The sequence below is a fragment of the Taurulus bubalis genome (assembly GCF_910589615.1).
Source record: "Taurulus bubalis genome assembly, chromosome: 17".
Lineage (NCBI taxonomy): Eukaryota > Metazoa > Chordata > Actinopteri > Perciformes > Cottidae > Taurulus > Taurulus bubalis.
The window spans coordinates 23,164,694-23,178,807 of record NC_136605.1 but is presented as its reverse complement, the minus strand read 5'-3'; the positions used below and the strand labels follow the sequence as shown (position 1 = coordinate 23,178,807).

The 14,114-nt window shown below is 45.4% G+C and overlaps 1 protein-coding gene across 2 annotated transcripts; it reads left to right on the top strand.

Moving 5' to 3' along the window:
- Window positions 1-1,130: 1,130 nt before the first annotated feature.
- On the top strand, window positions 1,131-14,114 carry LOC306749266 (ras-related protein Rab-40C; the record flags this gene model as incomplete). 2 transcript variants are annotated; one of them, XM_079232531.1, is made up of 6 exons in its annotated part: window positions 1,131-1,284; window positions 7,304-7,364; window positions 9,828-9,888; window positions 10,088-10,165; window positions 12,086-12,308; window positions 13,122-14,114. In XM_079232531.1, the coding sequence occupies 6 exons, from the start codon at window positions 1,131-1,133 to the stop codon at window positions 13,391-13,393; spliced, it is 849 nt and encodes a 282-aa protein (XP_079088657.1). In that variant the 3' UTR covers window positions 13,394-14,114. The 2 variants fall into 2 exon arrangements, with proteins under 2 accessions (XP_079088657.1, XP_079088658.1); XM_079232532.1 differs by having other exon boundaries at window positions 1,143-1,284; window positions 12,143-12,308.

Sequence of the window (14,114 nt, the reverse complement as noted above, 5' to 3'; positions counted from 1 at the left end):
GACCGCGGAAATGGCGTCCAATCGGTTGCGCGGAAAGGCGGGGCTTGTATGGAGAGGGCGGGAACAAGAGAGTGCAGGGAGCAGCGCGACCTGTCAGCGGCGCAGTCTGCGTCGTTAAGCGGCACGACGAGCTGTGATTATGGTTCAATACGATGGAGGAAAATGGACAAATCACGGACTGAGATTGCTGAGTACTCCCACGGAGATTTGGACTGGACTTAAAAGCGCCACGGGCTTCTGATCCCCTGCGTAGATATCGGTGTTTTCTGGATAAAAAACGCAGAGAGGTTACGGGAATCTTTGTCACCCCGGACTAAAGAAAGACCCCCGAAAGGGGCCTGAAAGCTACGCAGACGTGGGTTGAAGTTGAGCTAAATTAGCGTCGCTGTGCACAGTTTCTATCCAGCGGGAAGTGGGCTTATACCGGTCGTTATAAAGGTTGTTATAACTGTAGCATAACGCGCAACCAGTGACTTATGTCTTTTAATAACTAGCGAGTCTGATGACAGCGTTAGCTCCGGTGCTAACAGCTAAGCTAGTCGGCTAGCTTGTTGTTCCCTGAGAGCTTTCTCCTAAACGGGAACAAAAAGGCAGCAGGAGTGCGTTTTCTGGCTATAAAACATATCTCAGCGCAGATATCTGCTCCTCACATTGGCAAAAGTGTCTTTTAATAATTCCGATACTGGACAAAGAGCATGTTCTTCTTCCCTTCTTAGACTTTCTGCAGCCGAGAGGCATCCTGTCCGGATGCAGCTCCAGTTACACTCTGATGCTGCTGCTCTTTGATATACTCTAATATATTCTGCTTTTATGGCTCAGGGAGGGAATCCACTTTCACATTGTGGTTCAACCCATTTATAAGCTGCCGCTCATCCGGTTGGAAGACGAGCACCATTTGTTTACGTTAGTTAAAAGTTCCCCTCACTGAGAAAACTATTCTTACTTTTATCAATAAAGATGTTTCGCTCTTTCAGAACCACGTGTTTGTCCCCCAGCTTGTTTTCCAACTGACCGGCCTTCTTAGCGCAGCCTCTGAGGACTTTTAAAGCTGGTGGACTCACCTTTAAGCAAGTTCATGGGCTAAAAGCCAGCGTCTGGCCTCAGTGAGTGGAGGGTGACCCTGGGCTCGGATGGGAGACGGCATGGGCAGCCAGGGCAGCCCGGTGAAGAGCTACGACTACCTGCTCAAGTTCCTGCTGGTGGGAGACAGCGACGTGGGCAAAGGAGAGATCCTGGACAGCCTGCAGGACGGATCCGCAGAGTCCCCTTACGCCTACAGCAGTGGTGAGTCACGTGCTCTTGTGATGAGGAGGAGGAGGAGGAGGAGGAGCAGCTCCTCGTGTTATGTCATGCTCCTGAGAGGCCGTGAACGTACTAGATGTGCGTTTGGCTGCGTGGACAGTGGAGCACACAAAGAGCTCTCTGAGGCTCATGCAGGCTGTGAGTCACACCACTGATGGGCATTGTAGTCCAATCTCACTTGTTAAACACTCATTTGCACTACGAGTAACCGAACAATAGAGTTTAGAACAATACAGTAAACTCAGAATAACACCCTCAGTGTGACGGGTTCCTCCTTCTTTTCCATAACAGCCTCAACTATAAAAACAATACAGGAGGCAAAGTGTTCTGGTAGAGTTGACTGGAGGCTGCTTAGTCAGACCCATGAGGAATGTTCTGTAGGTTGGGTTTGGACATCACTGGTCTAATAGATTCAGGATGTAGTTGCTGAGTCGGCTGTATTTGTTACTCCAGAGTAGCTACACAACCCGTTTAACTGCATCCTGCTGCTGGAGCCTGATGGTCAGATGATCTCTCACTGGTTACTGCCCCGGGCCGAGGGCCGCGACCTGATCACCTGCTGCTGCTGCAGAGAGCTGGAGGTCAGCTGCACACACACAGACACACATAGACCCACACAGACCCACACACAGGCTTATATATATATATATATATATATATATATATATATATATATATATATATATATATATATATATATATATATATATATAAGCCTTTATATGTAAATAATAAACGTGGCTTGGCGATGATAAATACCACATTACTTCTACTCCCAGTGCCTGAGGTTTGCTTTGTTGTAGCTTTACTATTTCCCCTTTTTATTTCTTTAAATGATTTACAGCCTGAGCTGCATTTCTCCAAAGGGAATGAATGAATAATACATGTAAAAGTACCACCGCTCCCTTGTTTAGGGAGTACATCCATTTGAGTGGGTCCCCAAATGAATCCTACATATGAACACACTTCACCTTGAGCATCCTGTTATTGTTGTTGGCGACGCAGTGAAAGCTGCCTGACATCAAGATGATTAACTTAACTTTAAATATCTGAAGATTGCTTTAATGCTGGTATGGTGAACTATACGGCACAGGCGTTGGCAGTGGTGTAGCTGCTGTGTCCGTGTGGGTAACAGTGCATCCTGTGTCACATGACCACTGGAGCGGCTGCATGCTGGTGGTTTGTGACGGACGGTAAGGAGATGCACAGGAAGGGAAGAAGAGAGTCGACCAACGCGGCATCAAACCACCGGCTCTGTAGCCGCTGGCCTTCCAGAGGCTGAGAGATGAAACATGTGAAGTGACTGGTTGCTCCACAGAGCGATGATCCCTGAGAGTCTGTCAGAAGCAGTTTCATCTCGTCCCCTCAGGACGACACATCTGCTCATGAAATATACACGAGTCAGCAGAATGAGCTTTCCTCCTCATGAATTCTGCTTCCTGTCGGCGTTTGGCAGCCGGTTGAAGAGCTGCTGTGTTTCATATAAACATTCACAAAGGCCAACGCTTTATTTATTTAGAGAGGGGGAAGTCATTATTATACACGTGGAATAAAAGATCAACCCGCTGGTTGTTGCTCTCTTCTGGTGTTGCTGGTTTAATGCCCACGTCATCTTCTGGTCGTCTTCCCCGGTCGGTACACAGTATGTGATGTACAGGTTGATGTCGTGACATTGGTTGAAATTGGTTTTTAATAGTTCACGTAAAGCACAGGTCAAATATTTTTTCACAGGAAGAAAAGATCATTGGATTTAGATTTTGAAATAGGTGCATAATGTTGTGATCTAAGGGTTCAGCCTGACACGTTCAGAGCACCCTTAGGTGCTTCATGGAGGTAGAAACTGTGCAGCGCTATTTAAAATAAAACAAATCTGTCATTTTTTTAAACAAACATTGTGTTAACAGCTTCTGAAATGATTGGGTTTTGAATATCTTTTGGGTTTTGAACCGTTGTTTCAACAAAACAATGAATTTGAAAAAAGGTTGTGGCGCTAAATTGATCTGCCAATTAACAGAAAATGAATGTGTATTAATAATCCTGATCTGGTTCTGGAGTGTTAGAATGTGCTGCGTCTCTTTTTGTTAACTACCTGCATGTCTTTGAGTAACAACGACGACTCAGCAGAATCTCCGTTAACTCAGGAAGAGCTGCAGTGGAACCATGTTGGTTTATTATGATTTAGCCTCTTTAATAACTCGTCGTTTTAAGAGTTTAGATTATTTGTCCTGAGCTCGAGGTGGGAAATTTAAAGGAGGAAAGACTGAATCTAGTTAACATCTTTGTTTGAAACGTTAGTGATCCTCCATCGGCTCGCATCATAAATCATATTTTCTGTTCATGGAAGACGTGCAACAGATCATAAAACACACGTTTCAGGTCCTGTACTTGCTTTGAGTCTCGGATCAGCACTAAAGAAAAGAGGAATGACGGATGATCATTGGTAATCCATAACGGATTTAATTTGACCACGCCCTGAAACATTCTTTCAAAGGCTCTGAATATATATATGTATGTATGTATATATGTATGTATATGTGTATATATATATATATATATATATATATATATATATATATATATATATATATATGTATATGTGTATGTATGTATATGTATATATATATGTGTATGTATGTATATGTATATGTATATATACGTGTATATATATTATTATTATTATTATTATTATTGTGGGGAATTGCATAATAACCACCAACCTCTCCTACAAAGCATTCCAGCAGATTAATTTCTGATGTTGCCCACGAAGGCCTAATGCATGTAGAGCTGTGACAGAGAGCTTTGTGGGTAATGTAGTGTAACAGACTGTCATTATGTTAATGAACCAGCTGACAGGCACCAGTGTCTCACTGCCATGATGATGTTAGTGACTTCCTGCTGCAGTCGGTTAAAAGACGCCTTTCGGTGCAGCTGGGAGACTTTCATCTGGTTGGTTCAGCGCTCGCTAACAATGGGATATTATGGGATATTCCCCCGGGTCCTGAGGCCCGGCGGCCATTGTTTCTCTACAGCCAGCATCCAGACTGCACTCATCTCTGGAGGCAGGTAGACCTCCTCCTGCAGGGGAGGGGCTTACAGTGTGGACAGAGGAAGGTCTGCTGGTTTAATCCCCCTGACACACACACACACACACACACACACACACACACACACACACACACACACACACACACACACACACACACACACACACACGTCGTTTCCTATTCTCTGGTTTTATAGCGACGTTACAATTCAAAACCAAATTATTTAGATAGAAAATCTATTGAGAAACTGCTAGATTCAGCTCCTCTCCGACACAAAAGCTGAACATTATAAGCCTTGCGCAGCTTTGAGTGCATCCGAAGAACGACAACAAAGTAAGCCGGGTCCCAGAATAGAAGCAGCAGTATTCAGCGCAGACGTCAGAGACATCAGAGAAGCTATTGATTATCTGGGATATCTGAGGCCCTGGCAGCGAGCAGAGGAAGCACTTGCTACGAAGTCCCGCACTCTCTCCAATTCCATTAGCTTAGCCCGAGCTCAGCACTTTACCTCGACAGCAGCTTTATGCTGCCTGGAAAATTGGAAGATATTGCTAATTTCATTAGCCGGCAGCTGCTACCTGCCAGAGGCTGAAGCATGTCTGTTTTTTATCCCCAGAGTCCTAATGTGTAACGCTAAAGCTGATGGTTCCCTGCTAAAGAGGTTTGTTTTCAATCACACAAACGGACGATCAGCTGGAACCTGACAAGTTAGAATCGGCTCCGTCGAGAAATTACAAACCTTCTTCTTAAAGTAACCTGTGAACAAAAAGATCTGACAAGTTTAACTCTGTGATATCGTTCTGTATAGAAGTCTATGCTTCATGTGTTAAAGCTGCATTCTCTCTCCTGACCACCAGGGGGCGACTCCTCTGGTTGTATAGAAGTCTATGCTTCATGTGTTAAAGCTGCATTCTCTCTCCTGACCACCAGGGGGTGACTCCTCTGGTTGTATAGAAGTCTATGCTTCATGTGTTAAAGCTGCATTCTCTCTCCTGACCACCAGGGGGTGACTCCTCTGGTTGTATAGAAGTCTATGCTTCATGTGTTAAAGCTGCATTCTCTCTCCTGACCACCAGGGGGTGACTCCTCTGGTTGTATAGAAGCCTATGCTTCATGTGTTAAAGCTGCATTCTCTCTCCTGACCACCAGGGGGTGACTCCTCTGGTTGTATAGAAGTCTATGCTTCATGTGTTAAAGCTGCATTCTCTCTCCTGACCACCAGGGGGTGACTCCTCTGGTTGTATAGAAGCCTATGCTTCATGTGTTAAAGCTGCATTCTCTCTCCTGACCACCAGGGGGTGACTCCTCTGGTTGTATAGAAGCCTATGCTTCATGTGTTAAAGCTGCATTCTCTCTCCTGACCACCAGGGGGTGACTTCTCTGGTTGTATAGAAGTCTATGCTTCATGTGTTAAAGCTGCATTCTCTCTCCTGACCACCAGGGGGTGACTCCTCTGGTTGTATAGAAGTCTATGCTTCATGTGTTAAAGCTGCATTCTCTCTCCTGACCACCAGGGGGTGACTCCTCTGGTTGTATAGAAGCCTATGCTTCATGTGTTAAAGCTGCATTCTCTCTCCTGACCACCAGGGGGTGACTCCTCTGGTTGTATAGAAGTCTATGCTTCATGTGTTAAAGCTGCATTCTCTCTCCTGACCACCAGGGGGTGACTCCTCTGGTTGTATAGAAGCCTATGCTTCATGTGTTAAAGCTGCATTCTCTCTCCTGACCACCAGGGGGTGACTCCTCTGGTTGTATAGAAGCCTATGCTTCATGTGTTAAAGCTGCATTCTCTCTCCTGACCACCAGGGGGTGACTTCTCTGGTTGTATAGAAGTCTATGCTTCATGTGTTAAAGCTGCATTCTCTCTCCTGACCACCAGGGGGTGACTCCTCTGGTTGTATAGAAGTCTATATAAATGACTGTACTTCTCTTGATGTATTCCCTCAGTAAACATTGTAAACATGAGTTTATGTCTCAATCTCTAGTTTCAAGTCTTCTTCAATACAGCATGATGTTCATTTAGTAAATTATGGTCATTTAGAGTCAAACAGACCATAAAGCAGGGGACGCTTTAGGGCGGGGCTACAAGGTGATTGACAGGTCTCCTCCTCAGTCCAGATATGGTCTCTTCCTGTTCACCGGTGACACATGAGTGATACTGGGTGATACTGGGCGATCCCCAGTAAAAAGGGTTCACCATTGTCGGCGCTCGGTGAGAACCTCAGGGAGCCGGACAGCATGTGGAGACACAGCAGGCGACAGGTGAAGCAGACAGACGGGTTCTGTCAGCGGCCCGGGGCTGAACACAGAAACACCGTCTTACTTCATGTCTTTGTCTCCTTGCTTTGATGAGCTTCACTTCCTCAGAGACACCATGTTGCTCTGCTTCATCGCTCTATACTACACTCCTCTCCTATTGGCTGGCTCACATTGAACAATACTCCTCTCCTATTGGCTGGCTCACATTGAACAGTACTCCTCCCCTATTGGCTGGCTCACATTGAACCTTCTCTTTTAAGGTCTTCAAGTTGCTTCTCTTTGAGGTTAGATGGATTGTGATGAAATGTGGTTAAAATATTCATGTTCCCCTCGGGATGAACCGCCGTAACTTTGCGGAGCCTGATTTTGATCATTAGCATTTAGCTCAAAGTTATTGGTTGAGCTCAGAAACAACTCATTGTATTACTATGATTCGTGTTTCATACTTCAGCTTTAAAATATCACACAATAAAGAAATATATAGTAATAATAGAGATGAATAATCTGACGTGATATAACAAATCTATATATATATTCAGAGCCAGAAATATCTCTTGTTGTCACCCCTAAACACGTTTGTCATATTTTCTGGAAGCCAATCGCAGTTCTGTGCAGTGCATTGTGGGTAAGAATGTACTCTTTAATGAATGTACGTTCTCTCTCTCTCTCTCTCTCTCTCTCTCCCTCTCTCTCTCCAGGTATTGACTATAAAACCACGACCATCCTTCTGGACGGGAGGAGAGTGAAGCTGGAGCTCTGGTAAACACACACACACACACACACACACACACACACACACACACACACACACACACACACACACGGTCAGCAACACAGACGAGTAGAGAACCTAAAATAAAACAATCAGAATGAAGTTATTCAGAGCATGGAACAACGTTCTTCACATTAAAACATAAACAGAAGTTGTTTGCCGCTTGAGGTTCAAGGCGCTCCTTTAACACGCTGAACACTGGAGGTCATTTTCAGTCGATTTTCTCGATTTTACATAATTTTCTCAGATTCACCTTTTAAGGCACTTTCATATAAGATACATACCCATGTTTTACATCATAAATTGCAGAACAATCTCAGCTATCTATATAAGGAGGCACCATTGTCATAAGGCAAAAGTGTAAAGAGAAAAACGTTACAATATGACACTAAAGCTGAAAAATGGAATCTCGATTTTTTTAAATTATTCAGATCGCTTGAAAAAAAAACCTAACTTTACTCATGTGGTTACTCTGTTTAGGTGATGGGAATTGGTTTACCAAAGGTTTTAGATTCACAAAAGCAGTGAAATATATGAATAAAATGGTAGATACATGTAAATAAATTAAATAAAAAAACTAAAAATTGTATTATCGTTTTTTGAGTAGAAATATGGTCTTTCAGACCTTTCACCAAAATGATAAAAATGGGACTGAGAAATGACTTCATACTGCAGATAAAGCTTCATGGAGTGTGTGCAAATGAAAAATGACCTCTTTTTTTTTTTTAAATAAAACAACAAAAACTAGTCAGACTATTTACAATATACACGTATGGCTTGCTTTGCTTCAATGGCACATCCTCATGCCATGGCAGGAGGATGTAGAGCAGGAGGATGTGGAGCAGGAGGATGTGGAGCAGGAGGATGTGGAGCAGGAGGATGTGGAGCAGGAGAATGTAGAGCAGAAGGATGTGGAGCAGGAGGATGTGGAGCAGGAGGATGTGGAGCAGGAGGATGTAGAGCAGGAGGATGTGGAGCAGGAGGATGTGGAGCAGGAGGATGTGGAGCAGGAGGATGTGGAGCAGGAGGATGTAGAGCAGGAGGATGTGGAGCAGGAGGATGTGGAGCAGGAGGATGTGGAGCAGGAGAATGTAGAGCAGGAGGATGTGGAGCAGGAGGATGTGGAGCAGGAGGATGTAGAGCAGGAGGATGTAGAGCAGGAGGATGTGGAGCAGGAGGATGTGGAGCAGGAGGATGTGGAGCAGGAGGATGTAGAGCAGGAGGATGTAGAGCAGGAGGATGTGGAGCAGGAGGATGTGGAGCAGGAGGATGTGGAGCAGGAGGATGTAGAGCAGGAGGATGTAGAGCAGGAGGATGTAGAGCAGGAGGATGTAGAGCAGGAGGATGTAGAGCAGGAGGATGTAGAGCAGGAGGATGTGGAGCAGGAGGATGTGGAGCAGGAGGATGTAGAGCAGGAGAATGTAGAGCAGGAGGATGTGGAGCAGGAGGATGTGGAGCAGGAGGATGTGGAGCAGGAGGATGTAGAGCAGGAGGATGTGGAGCAGGAGGATGTGGAGCAGGAGGATGTGGAGCAGGAGGATGTATCATGGATCCATCTCACGGAGCCTCTCGGTGACTTCTTTGTGGCTGGTACTCCTCTCTGTAAAATAAATGAATACTAGTCAGTTGAAAGAAAGATGACGTAACGATTGAGTATACTATGTGTAAATATTACTCGGATCATGACTGGTGTAACGTGAGCAGCAGTGAGCACCGCGTGGCGCTCTATCGTGCTCAGTGACACATTACTAGTCTGCACCATGCAGTCTTACAGACACGTAACAAAGTTTAGTAACTACACTTACCATCTTCCTCAGAAGAACTAAAGCCTTCGAGCTCTGATGAAGATGCCATGTCCTCCTCCTCCTCGCTGCTCTCCAGAATCATGCGTCTTGCTTCCTCCGTGTTGAATCTCTTTGTCGTCATGATGTCGCTTTTCCCTGACAGCTGAAAGCTGTAGCGTGTGTCTATGCTCAGGTGGGTAATGCTTTGAGACTTCCTGAGTGTACATTGGTTGTTTAGTTCACGAAATGGCGACGAACATATGATTCAAAAAGGGACAAAAGAAAGGTTTAAGAGGCAGCGATGCAGAGTCACTCTCTCTCTCTCTCTCTCTTCATCCTCCTCTTCTTCCTCCTCCTCACCGTCTGAACGTTGTTCTTTTCTGTCTCTCGTGGCAGTTTTTTTTTAAGTGCAGAAGCTAGAACAAGCTGTGGACTCGTTGTTGTCCACGCAGCCAAAGAGTTGACGTCACAAGATGGATCCCCGCCGCTCTTCCTCGGTCTTCCTTCTGGCAGCTGAGCACACGTCTGCCTTCACCACTAATCTCTCTCTCCTCTCCTCTCCTCTCCTCTCCTCTCTCTCTCCTCTCCTCTCCTCTCCTCTCCTCTCCTCTCCTCTCCTCTCCTCTCTCTCTCCTCTCTCCTCTCCTCTCTCTCCTCCCTCTGCAGGGACACATCAGGACAGGGGAGGTTCTGCACCATCTTCCGCTCGTACTCCCGCGGTGCTCAGGTGAGAACCTCACAGGTCAAGTGGAACCGGCTGGACTCCTCTTTGGACTCCTCTTTGGACTCCTCTCTGGACTCCTCTTTGGACTCCTCTTTGGACTCCTCTCTGGACTCCTCTCTGGACTCCTCTTTGGGCTCCTCTTTGGACTCCTCTCTGGACTCCTCTTTGGACTCTCCTTGACTCGTGGTTCTGTGTCTCTCAGGGGATCCTGCTGGTGTACGACATCACCAACCGGTGGTCGTTCGATGGCATCGACCGGTGGATCAGAGAGATCGATGAGGTGAGACCAGAGTGAAGCGTTTCATCGCTCTGCTTTATTTAATGTGCTGTGAGTGGAACTACGTGATCGGGGTCACGTGAAGGTGCATTTTAAATGAACCGCTCTAAAACCGCTGAGTCGGCCGATCTGATGCGACGGACACGAGGTTCGGACACTCGGCCGATGCAGAAGACGCGGTTCAGAGTTCAGAGGTCAACGTTAACCGGGAACAAGGCTGCTCCTGCTTATGTTCCTTCCACCAGACTTTAAGGCTTTAAGGCCTTAAGGAATCCAACGATTTGTTCATCCAGCTTAGATGAGAAGTTCAGAAGTACTTCTACAGAGTCGCAGTAGTACTACAGTAGTACTACAGTAGTACTACTGTAGTACTACAGTAGTACTACTGTAGTACTACAGTAGTACTACAGTAGCTAGTAACTAGTTACTGTAGTACTACAGTAGTACTACTGTAGTACTACAGTAGCTAGTAACTAGTTACTGTAGTACTACTGTAGTACTACAGTAGTACTACAGTAGTACTACAGTAGCTAGTAACTAGCTACTGTAGTACTACTGTAGTATTACAGTAGTACTACAGTAGCACAGTACTGTGTTATTTTTGGCCTGAGGAATGTGTTTCTCAGCCTTTCCTCTTTCCTGCTCCGCCTCCAGGCGTGTTGTGGTTGTCGGCTTTATTTTTTCAGGACGACTAAAATAGCGCCGTTGAGAAGTTCATCGCTCTGAACTGTTGAGCTGCAACCACTTTATTTTCATGTAAATACATTTTATTAAACTAGTTTCATATTTCACTCATTTAGGATTTAGTCCATAAAACGTCTTTTATCCAACGATATTCAGTTTCCAACTAATTAAAACAAAAAAGGATCAATTCCATACAAACGATTTATCGATAATCATTCAGGATTATTATGTTTCAGCTGTGATATATTACATCAGTGGTTCTCAACCCTTCTGTCACGCCCCACTTTGGAGGAAGAACAATGTTCGCGCCCCACCGCCCCACCAGCATGGTAACAAAATGGTCCAACCGTTTGTGACTCCTTCATCTGTGATTTTTCAAATAGAATAAAGAAAATGTAAATCATTTCAATAAACCAGATCGCTCCATCAGACAAAAAATAACATGTGCAATCACTTTGTTAGAACAATGCAAATAAAGTTCTGTCTGCAAAAATAAATAGTATTTAGCAAAAAATGACCTGTTCTGCATGAATATATTCTCCAGATAATAAGAATAACATTCAACCTGTGAAAGCAGAATGAGAGATGTGTGAGCAGCTTTCCTCTGCACATCTTCATAAACAGGGCTGTAGATTCTATACGGCTCTCAGTGCTCACTTTGACTTTATTTCTGATTGCATTTCAACTTTGTTTTGTCTTCTCACGAGGACTGAAACAGGAAGTCTTACAGATCTACATTGGAGTTCATATTTTTGCAGTCAAATCAAATATTGTCATGATATTCAACCTTCGTTTCTTTCCACCATTAACATTTCTCACATTTACAAAAACATGGTGGAGCATTCTTAGTCAGTGTTGTGCAGCATGGCCCGGCCTCCACAGGTTCCCCTTAAATACTGCCGTCCAATCAGCTGCAAGTACAACGCACACAAACATATAACAGCACCCCCTCAGGCAGGGAGGTGAACAGCATGCGGTGAATTGTTTCCCTACATTCATAACAGTGAAATATCTCAAAAATATCTTTCCTCCCGTGTACATGTGCGTCCGGCATATTTTTCTTCTTTCTGGAGTTTTATCAAGTTTGTATATGGTTTTGCGTTCATATCTGCTGGACTGTCTCTGAGGGGAAGAGCGGCGCCTGGGCTATCTGGGTTATCTAATGTGCGAAGAGGCTAAATGCTACCGGCTAGCAACCCAGGTGCATTCTGTTAATCCCTTTATTGTTTTATTTCCCAGCATGCACCGGGCGTGCCTCGGATCCTGGTCGGTAACCGCCTGCATCTGGCCTTCAAGCGGCAGGTTCCCACGGAGCAGGCGCGGGCGTACGCCGAGAAGAACGGCATGACCTTCTTCGAGGTCAGCCCTCTGTGCAACTTCAACGTCATCGAGTCCTTCACGGAGCTGTCGCGCATCGTGCTGATGCGGCACGGCATGGAGAAGTTCTGGAAGCCCAACCGAGGTGAGGCACGGGCCACGCGGCCTCTAGCGGCTGGAGGTCGTGACCTCTAGCGGCTGGAGGTCGTGACCCACCAACCCTCAGACGTATCCATGAGTCTGGACTTCATGTCTCCAGAGAACCAGAACCCTTGAACACAACAGATCCTTCCTTAGTTTCTTTCTCTTTTTACCCTTTTTAAAGTTTCTGTACAGGCCGCCGACATATCTGAAAAAAAACAGAAAAAGATTTGGAAAATATGTAAAAAATGGGGGGAAATATATTTGAAAAATATCCTAAATATGCCGGAAAAAAAATGGTGGAAAAATATCCAAACATTTTGTAAAATTGTGAAAGAAATGTCGGAAAAATATCCCAAATATATGTGAAAAATATCCTAAACATTAGTAAAATATGTGAACAACTAATTGGTAGAATATGCTGGAAACTATTTGGGGAAAAATATCCCAATTTATGTTTTAATTGGGAATAAAAATGTGTGAGAAATATTAAAAAAATATTTGAAAAATATCCTAAATATCAGTAAAATATGAGAAAAACCAATTGGTGAGATATTTGATAAATATCCAAACATTTTGTAAAATTGTGAATAAAAATGTGAAAATATATTTTTTATCAGTAAAATATGTCGAAAAAATATCCAAACAATTTGTTAAATTGTGAAAAACATACGAAAAATATTGGTAACATGTGGTACATTTCTTTTTGAATTAAATGTAAAGAGTCTCTTTGTTAAAACCCAGCCTGTAAACTGACTCCTCCCCTCTCTATATGACCCCTCCCCCTCTGACTCCTCCCCCTCTGGCTCCTCCCCAGTGTTCAGCCTGCAGGACCTGTGCTGCCGGGCCATCGTGTCGTGCACGCCGGTGCACCTCATCGACAAGCTGCCGCTGCCGGTGGCCATCAAGTCCCACCTGAAGTCCTTCAGCATGGCCAACGGCATGAACGCCGTCATGATGCACGGCCGCTCGTACTCGCTGGCCGGCGCCGCCGGCGCCAAGGGCAACAGCCTGAAGCGCTCCAAGTCCATCCGGCCGCCGCAGAGCCCGCCGCAGAACTGCAGCCGCAACAACTGCAAGATCTCCTAGTGAGGGAGAGGAGGAGGGATGAAGAGGCTACTTCCTGTGGAGAGCAGGAAGTCCTTCTCTCCAGAGTCCAGCGGAGAACGAGAGAAGGAGAGAACGGGAGAGAACGAGAGAGAACGAGAGAACGGGAGAACGAGAGAACGGGAGAACGAGAGAACGAGAGAACGAGAGAAGGAGAGAACGGGAGAACGAGAGAACGAGAGAACGGGAGAACGAGAGAAGGAGAGAACGAGAGAACGAGAGAACGAGAGAACGAGAGAACGAGAGAAGGAGAGAAGGAGAGAACGAGAGAACGAGAGAAGGAGAGAACGAGAGAACGAGAGAACGGGAGAAGGAGAGAAGGAGAGAAGGAGAGAACGAGAGAACGAGAGAACGGGAGAAGGAGAGAAGGAGAGAACGAGAGAACGAGAGAAGGAGAGAACGAGAGAACGAGAGAACGGGAGAAGGAGAGAAGGAGAGAAGGAGAGAACGGGAGAAGGAGAGAACGAGAGAAGGAGAGAACGGGAGAACGAGAGAACGGGAGAACGAGAGAAGGAGAGAAGGAGAGAAGGAGAGAAGGAGAGAAGGAGAGAGACGGCTGGAGTTCAACGGGAACATAGACCAACATTTAGCTTCTCTACATGATGCACGCCTCAGTGTCCTCCTTCCTCCTTCCTCCTTCCTCCCTCCCTTCCTTCCTTCCTTCTGTCGAGTCATAATTCCTTCAGTTCATCTCCTCACATCT